The 9,281-nt window shown below is 45.3% G+C and overlaps 1 protein-coding gene across 1 annotated transcript; it reads left to right on the forward strand.

The window, feature by feature from the left end:
- Window positions 1-393: 393 nt before the first annotated feature.
- irs4a (insulin receptor substrate 4a) lies at window positions 394-8,974 on the forward strand. Its single transcript, XM_017701144.2, has 2 exons — window positions 394-3,941; window positions 8,163-8,974. Exons 1-2 carry the CDS (start codon window positions 695-697, stop codon window positions 8,165-8,167), a joined length of 3,252 nt encoding a protein of 1,083 aa, XP_017556633.1. The 5' UTR covers window positions 394-694; the 3' UTR covers window positions 8,168-8,974.
- Window positions 8,975-9,281: the final 307 nt, after the last annotated feature.

A 9,281-nucleotide genomic window follows, 5' to 3' on the forward strand; every position in this document is an offset into this window, starting at 1 on the left:
TAGTCGACAGAGGCGAGTGTCAGAACATAATGATTCAAGCAACAACAGGAATAACGCGAGACTAATCCTGTGTCATACAGTCTAATATTCCCTGGTCAAACCAAACGGCGACGTGCTCGACCTCCCCGTCCCTTCGCCTTTTCTGTCTCCTCTCGGTGCCTCGTCCTTCTTCTCATTACAAAGATGTATTTTTTCCCACCGAGCACCGCCTCCGTCTGCACACACGACTAGACGCTCTACAAACCTCCAATCACGTGCAGGCGGCCGCTCGACGCATGGGTTTGATTGGCCTAGAGTTGCATCAATCACGATGCTTTCCGCCGACGGACCAATCAGAGGAGGCCGGCTCGCCCCACCCCCCCAACCCCCCTCGCTCCCGTTCACCCTGAACTGCGCGCTGACGTCCGCGTCACGTGATGTTTTCGCTGGGTTGTAGTGATGTGTAGCCACCATGAGTGAAGGGGAGAAATAAAGATTGATAATGGCAGCCAGCGATTACGGCCTGTCTGCTACCATGCAACGTTCTCGTCGTGGGTTTCGTGCCGCAGACGCGCCGCGGCGACCCCTCAGACGGCGGTGAGGATTTTACTCGAAGGCGTGAAATCTTATCTGGAGCTCCGAGGCTGCAAAACCAAAAAAAATGGGCCGTGCATCGGTGTAGCCGAGGTAAAGTGACCTTTAATCGCATTGTCCCATGGAAGATTTTCCAGATTTCCAAAAGAACGGCGTTATGTTGTCGCTGGAGGTGCAGCCGCGTCGTGTTGTCACGAAAACGGCGGCGGCGGCCACGACTAACGGCGACACCTCTACCGGGGAGCCTCCATCCTCCTCCACCTCCTCCTCCTCCTCCTCCTTCTCAGTCAACAGCAGCGGCTCCCGCTTGCCCGTACACTTGACGGCCTCTTCTCACCAAGGTCCGCCGCCGAGGAGGCACCATCCGCCTTACCATTTCAGAGTCCATCATCTTTTCCCCGACGACAACACTCAGGAGCCTCTGGCGAGGAAAAACCTGCCCGCGCTTCAGTATAAGGTCCATGACTCTGCCTTTTGCCGTGTGCTTAGCGCTGACACGACCGCTGCTGCTCTCGCCGCCGCCGCCGTTTGCTCGGGCGGCGTGGACAGAGACATCTGGAAATGTGGCTATCTCCGCAAGCAGAAGCACGGCCACAAGAGGTTTTTCGTCTTGAGAGGCCCCAGCAACCTTGGGCCCAGCCGTCTGGAGTATTACGACAGTGAGAAGAAATTCAGAAACACACTCAAAGCTGCTGCCTCAACTGCCAGTGTTGCATGCCCTCCTAAGAGGGTTATTTACCTATCACAGTGTTTTACAGTCAACAAGAGGGCTGACGCGAAGAACAAATACCTCATTGCTCTTTATACTAAAGACGAGTACTTTGCTATGGTGGCTGACAACGAGCAGGAGCAGGAGGATTGGTACTTGGCCCTGACTGAGCTGATGACAGAGGGCAAAAAGGGGCAGTTGGACACTGACGAGCTGGACGACGGCTATGGGACGATTTCACCTGGAACCATTTTCAAGGAGGTGTGGCAGGTGAACGTGAAACCCAAAGGTTTGGGGCAGACCAAGAATTTAATGGGGGTGTACCGTCTGTGCCTTTCCGCCAAGACAATTCACCTGGTGAAATTGAACTCGGAGACCCCTGCTGTGAACCTGCCATTAATGAACATTCGCCGCTGCGGCCATTCGGAGAGCTTTTTCTTCATTGAGGTGGGCCGCTCATCTTCCATCGGGCCGGGTGAGATCTGGGTGCAGGTGGAGGACTCGGTGGTGGCTCAGAACATGCACGAGACCATTCTGGACACCATGAAAGCATTGAAGGCCTTCCCTGACTTCAGACCACGAAGCAAAAGCCAGTCGTCCGGGTCCAATCCTGTCCCCTTCATCACAACCCGCCGCCACCTCGGCAACCTACCGCCCAGCCAGACTGGGCTGCAGCGCCCCTCCAGAACAGATTCTGTGACGGGAACTCCTCCCACAGGAAGCAGTAAAGGAGGAAGGGGTCAGCGCTACCGTACATCCAGTGAAGGGGAAGGCACTTCGGACCGGCCCCTCAGCTCTGGCACAGGTAGCCTGGTGCACCTGAATACACCCTGTCTGAACATAGGCCGGGAAGAGAGCGGTGGCTGCTGCGCTCATGCCTCGCCTGGCTCTGCCCATCATACCCGCTCTGCCTCCCTCCCAGTCTCTCACTTCCTGTCTGCCACCAGTCCCATCAGCGTTTCCAGCAGCAGTGGCCACGGTTCGGCCTCGGACACGCATACGCGGCCCTCAAGCTCCTCCATCTGTGGCTCCCCAAGCGACGGTGGCTTTAACTCCTCTGATGAGTTCTGCCCCAGCCCTTGTGACTTTAGGTATTTTCGTGCAAGCAGCAGCACCCCTGAGTCTCACGGCAACACTCCGCCCATTAGGGAGGAGTACCGACTGGTGGACTACATGGCCATGGATTGGCACAAGGACACGCAGGGTGGGGCCAGGACTTTTGAGGAGGAGAGCAGTTACATGGAAAGGACTTTCCTCAAGCTCACACATTCCTCCAAGCCAAAGCTTGGCAATGGTTTAGGTGTTATGCACCAGAAAGCTACGCAGACCTCATCTTCATTAGATGAATCGAGCCCTGTGGAGTCAAAACGGCACCCAGTGTGCTCGTGCCTCCTTAAAGCAGGCTATAAGTCTTACTCTGAGTTACATCACCCAACCAGGCCTCCCTCGCTCAACTCTGACGGTCAAAAGAAACTGCCTAAAGATGATGGCTACATGCCCATGGTGTACAACATTGTCCCCTCTCCTAATGCAGATTACACCCCTATGCAACCCCGAGCAAACCATCCAGCCACTCTGGATATTTATCCCTGCTCTTCGCAACAGGTGGACAGGCATGGCTATATGATGATGCTGCCTGCAGACAGCCCTTCACCAGGAATAACCAGCCCCTCTAGCAGAAACCAGGCGGAGTATGATGATTACATGGATATGACCCAAATCGCCTCAGCTGAAGGCTACACCCCAGCCTCCCCCGAAGGGCCCAAATCTCACGGTTCTTACTTCTCCCTTCCACGCTCCTACAAAACTCCGTCTCGAGAGAATCGTCAACACACAGAATACATTCCCATGTCCCCGGCCGAACCGCCTAGCCCGCCCAGTCCAGGAGAGTACATTCACATGGATTTCAGTGACCGGCCTCCTCATGCTGCCTCCTCCCCATCAGCTATGGACTCCCCCTCCACACCAAGCTCCCAGCCCTGCTATCAGCTCTGCTGCTCCTCACCGGACCACGACTACTTAGGCCTGAACATGGACAGTCTCTTGAAGGACCGCCCTCCTCGCCACTCGCTTGTAGCTCCATGGAACCCCCCAAACTACGCACGCCCCTTAGGGTGCGCTTACGGCCGCACTCAAGCCGATTATGACCCCGTGAAGGTCCACGCTAGATGTGCGGAAGCTGGAAGTCCCTCCAGAATGATCCAGCACCTCTGTGTGACAGAAAGGCCTCCTAGTCCTCAGATGGAGCCCAAGGTCATCAGGGCAGATCCGCAGGGCCGGAGGAGACACAGCTCAGAGACCTTCATCCCTTCGCCTGGTGGCACCGCCAGTGGCTGCAGCATCAGAGCCCCTGCCAACCTCAGTCTCGCAGAAGGCAGCAGGTGGCAGAATTCTGCCTCGTTTGATAGTGTGTGGTCTCACACGGAAGATCAAGGATCTCCTGACTCTGTTGCCCTTTCTCCAAACTGTGCTACTGGAGGAACGCGCCGGAACGCTTCATCCAGCTACCTCAACTACATTGCTCTGGACCTGAGGGAAGTCCCCAGGATCACCCGCGATGCTCCCCCTCCACACCCAGCTCATGGGACCCTCCAAGAAAGTGAGGCCTATGCTGGTATAGACTTCTCCATGTCAGGAGGACACACCACTGCCTCAAAAGGTTGGTTGTATTTCTGTCTCCCCTTATGCTACAGATTAAATGACAACTAACGCAAAAAGTGCCCTAACGAGTGGTTTCCATGCTAAATTTATATTTTTTCCTTTACATTTGCTCGTTTAACTTTTAGCATGGTGGCTTGTGGATTTGAATTATTAGGCAATGCAGTGTGTGTGTGTGTGTGTGTGTGTGTGTGTATGTGTGTGTGTGTGTGTATGTGTGTATAAGTATGTATATAATGCTGACTTTAACTGTTAGTATTGTGGTGTTCTTTAATTGTAGCTAAGGTCCTGTGCTACACTTGAACTTGTCTTTGTTTTCTATTCTGCTTTTTTTGATGCGAAATGGCTGCTGATTACACTGTCTTAAGCAGTTTAAAAAAGAAGTGTCCTTTCAGCATTGAATAGTTATGCCTCTCAATATAGTGAAACATTTAAAATGTATTTTAAAAAAAAGTCCTCGAGACCTGGAGTCACTGAAGGAAATTTGACTTTGTTTTGCACTGAAAATGCACTTAAATAGACTTTTTTTTGTTTGTTTTGTTTGTTTTTTCTTTGTTGTTGTTTGTGGGCACCCAAGTCTGTGTAGGGTAGATATGGATTTGTAAAGTGAGGTTATGAATCCACATTAAAGATAAACACATGCAGATAGCATTGTCTTTTGGGGCTTTTTTCATAGAGACAGTTATCAGGAGATCAATCTTTGATATGAATGTTTGTCGTTTCAGCATATATTTGCCATGCCCTCAGACCCACACACATCTTTCTGTGCATCAAGCATGTCTATAAGACTGTAAGACGTGTCTTCATGTTCAGCTAGCTTTTGTGTATCATATACTTCAGTATGCTTTTAATGAGGAGGTTTGTGTTGCCAGGACCTGCTCATTAGTAGAAGATTGGGTAATTTCAGTGCATTCAAGGAGTTACGTGATCTTAAAAAAAAAAATTCATAGTAAACAAATATGTCTGATGTCATCCAGGTCTGATGTCATACAGTGCAATTCAAAGACTGCTGTTCTCAGTGTTGAGCCTACTGAGCATAATTACCAAGTATGTGGAGGCTTTTCTTCATGCCGCATATAGTCATGCTCAATAGTACTTTTATAAACCAATTTTCCATGATCATTTATTGAAAAGTTTCTGTGTGATTGTCATTAAGATGTAAACAAAGTCATTCAGAGTGGTTTGATGTGAAGCGCTGCAGTGTAGAGAAACTGAACAGAGTGGTTTCTTTACAGTGGTGGTGGTGGCAACCAGGGCTTCTGATGTCTACAAAGCTGATATATCTGTTTACTTTATGATCCAATATGACCGTGAGTTTTATGTGTAATATTAATAATGGTAAAATAGTGGGAAATCTGAAAAAATTTGTGTTTTAGACCAGGGGTGCCTAATCCTGGATATCTACCGCCTTGTAGGGTTCAGATCCAACTCACCTGGCTCTCATATTCAGATCACCTTCATTATGTGGAGCAGGTGTGTTCGAGGTGAAGCTCATGCCGCCTTCAAGTTGTGTTGAAATATCATATTTATGAAATGAGCGCACATGAACGGCACTACAATGTCATATTTCGTGTTGAAGTATTTGAATTGGGGCCTTGTCAACAAAAAAGCAATGGTAGCTGCTGATAAACTGGAGGCATTTTAAAGTCAAAGCAGCCACACATGAAAATAGAGATATGAGTCCATTGTGTGAAACTTCTAACTTAATAAAAACAGTATCCTTTGCTTTTCACCTTGCTGTAGTAATTCAAAATTAACTCTCATCTCTCTCACTCACACACACACACACACACACACACACACACACACACACACACACACACACACACACACACTTTCTAAAACGCTTATCCTTCTGGGTCTTGGGGGTTACACTCTCATCAATCAATTCATAATTATGACCTTCAAAGTCTTAAGAATGAACTTGTGAGGAAGGTGGCATAAATTTGGTCACCACTGTTTTACACTAAAATCATATAGTAGAACTATCATAAAACAATGTCTGAGGGTTCAGCGTGTTTGTAATGTTTTAGCTCTTTTTAAAATTTTAAGGTACTAAGTTTTATCAGAGGTCTGGTTTCTATCACCACCAATGTAAACAGTTCCTACTGTATGTTTCTCTAGAATGGATAGGAAGATAGAATTATGCAGACAGTGTGAGGGGAAAAAAGGTTGATAATCACACCGTCCTTTTTTTCATTGCCTAAGATCAGGGGTTCAAACTAATGGCAAATAATGTGCTTTTTTAATATGACTATTTTGAATTGGGCTAAACATTTTCATAAAAACTAGACAAGCAGCATTTCCCTCTAAAATATATGAGCACAAATGGCCAGACTTTTGCAGCACATCTTGAAAAGTAACTGGTTACAAACATTAGGGAGTAACAGGGGAACCTTGTGATCAAGTGTGGTCTTTCACAACTTTCATCCCCTCAGCGAGAATAAGGTCAGAGGTTTCCATAATTTTAATTACATGACCAATCTATTAATTATATCACGTTTACATAAACAGGGATCACGTTGGTTTTATTATGCTGATATTATGGATTTGACAACACTTGCAAGTGGTTGCTCTCTGACTTTAGCAGTAATGGTGACGGACATGTAGAAAGGTACTGTTCCGCTCCATCCCAGCTGCTGTGCAAGTCCATTAAGTGGAGACGCTGCGCGGTCAACTGCGATGCTAACTTTCAGTGTGCACATGCTGCATGTCAGTTAGCACGTGGATTAGTGTCGTCCTGTGACACCCAGCTTTCTGAAGAAGACGAAGTAAAGGCATTGATTTGTGAAGCAAGTAGTCCTGTGTGTTTTCTTCAGAACTTCTCATTCTTGTTCATCACTTTTGCCATCTTCATTGTGATTGTCATGCTGATCCTCATCTGTATTGCACAGCTTGTTTTCTAAGAGTGTTTTGGGTGCAAGACTATATTTAAGCAACGCAACCAATTAGAATAATGTTAAACTGTGCCACACACGAGGCCTTATGAACGTTAAAGAATTCAAAATGATTTTTTGAACTTTTGTTAATGCACATGAATTTAGACAGCAGTAATCCTTATGTTCATTTACAAGTCGGGGTTATGACACTTCAGTGGATGGTGCAGCAGTCTCGGTGAAAGCCTACACCTAGACTTAATAGGATTGGTAAAAGGGGGGGAAAAAAAAGGAGACACCAATGGTTTGGCAATTCATTCCAAGGTTAGGTTTATCCATTTTATAGTTTGAGTTTTTAAAAATGAAGTTTTAATGTTTTCATTATTAGACAGCATTTGGGATATAAAATTGAGGAAATGTTATTTTTGTCCATTTCAAGGTCTCATTTCTTTAAAGGGTAAATGTTCAAAATTGCTCCATAATTCAGATGTAAGAGGATGCTGAGATCTTGCTGACTCTGATTTCTTTACAGTGGTGGTGATAGGAACCGGGGGTCACAGTGTCTACAACACAAATATAGCCATTTTACTTACTATCCACAATCACCAGTGAACCCACAAGTGTCTGCTGAGTTTTTCCGATAGATAGATAGATAGATAGATAGATAGAGAGAGAGAGAGAGAGAGAGAGAGAGAGAGAGAGAGAGAGAGAGATAGAGATAGACAGATACTTCATTGATCTCTAAGGAAATTTAGCAGCCAGTAGCAGTCACACAAAACAGGACAGTAAAAGTAGTAAGGGTGAAAAAAGCAATGCAAGCATACATAAAAAGAAACAGTGCATAAACAGAATATATAAACAGAGCTACTGGAAAGGCTGCCACTCACAGCGGTGCCGGAAGTTGAATGCAACTGTTATTTTGATAGTAAAAAAATAAAGTAGGGGTAAGTCTAGAGGAAATTCTTTGGGGATTATTTTGCCTTAAAACACCATGAATGTAATTCAGAAGTATGTTTTAGGCCTAAATCCTATTCCAAAACATAGAACAATGTATCAGGCATCAGACAGCGTATTCAGAACCATTTTTAATGTGACCCTTACAGGCCTTAAACGCTTATCACCACTGTTAACAATTCTGAGTCAGGAACAAAGTATTTGAATGACTTTGTTTACATCTTGAGGATTTTAATTATGTAAAAATTCCCCCTGCATGAAAGATTATAATTGGTTGTAATTGTTACAAAGGTTCAAAGCAGATACCGTTTGAGAGATGTAAGTAGCGTGATTTGGCTCAAAAAAGGCAGTTTTGCAGATACAAACTTAATATGCCTCTTTCTTTCATGCAGAGTGAGCAAGTCATATGCTGGGAGGAAATCAGGACATTGGGAATCCAATGAACTCTGGAATGCAGAAGAGGAAGCTGCCTCCTCCTCCTCCTCATCAGACCTCCAACAACAAAGACTGAAACTGCACAACCTCTTTTGCTCTGTATCTCCTACATAACTGCCTCAAACCGGTTCCATTTTTTTTTGTGTTAAAAAAAATCGGTTACTTTGTTTTTTGACAACAGTTATTGTTTACTTGAGTGTCTGCACTGAATATAAGTCAAAATCAGAACTGTGAACTCCAACCAGACATATAGCACTTATTAGTTTCCCTTTATGGTACTCTGTCGTTCTTATTTACAGTCGTCATTTTGTTCCTTAACGAAATCTGCTAGAACTTTGTAAATAGGAGGAGCTTGTATATCAAATAACATTTTGTAAAATGTGCCAACTACTTAGTAGTCCCCTCCACACACACACGTACACTCACGCACATATATAATATATATATCTTGTTTATTTATATTGATTTGTATTTATATGAAGGGTGTATTTTTTCAGGGAGCATTTAGTTGCTTGCAGATCCTGCACATAAATTGTAAAGGGGTTTTAAGTTGGCCGCACAGACCACCTCTGTGAACACTGAACATGTAATTTTTACTGTACAGCTTGTATGATACTGACAGTTGGGGGTTTTCATTTCCGCTAAGGGCCTGGATACATGAACCGGTGAGACAGTTCGGAAGGCCCAGTGAGGTCGCACAAGGAAGAAGGCTCATGTTCAGCATGTTGCTCAAATTCCCAATATTTAATAAAACATGCTAGTAATGAAATAATCTCACACTCTTAAAAGTAAACATTCCTCAATGATTCTTGGCCTGGGTTGGGCTAGGAACTCGTATCATTTACAGAAATGCAGTGGTTCTTTAAAAGGGCATGTATTGAAATACTTTCATACTACTGACTGAATTAATTCAATACCACTAAGTATTGAACATTTTTAATGTGTCTACTAATAAGTCTTATCAGTAATAGAGAGCCAATAAGCATGCTTGTTTCAAAATTTTGACTGCTGATTAGTTGTCTAAATTACATTCCTTATGCATGTTGTTAATGTCAGTGCTTATTGCTTAGTTTGTT

The sequence above is a fragment of the Pygocentrus nattereri genome, chromosome 16, assembly GCF_015220715.1.
Source record: "Pygocentrus nattereri isolate fPygNat1 chromosome 16, fPygNat1.pri, whole genome shotgun sequence".
Taxonomy (NCBI): Eukaryota; Metazoa; Chordata; class Actinopteri; order Characiformes; family Serrasalmidae; genus Pygocentrus; species Pygocentrus nattereri.

Coding starts and splice junctions, on each gene's coding strand:
- irs4a (XM_017701144.2), top strand. CDS start 695: ATGGAAGATTTTCCAGATTTCCAAAAGAACGGCGTTATGTTGTCGCTG.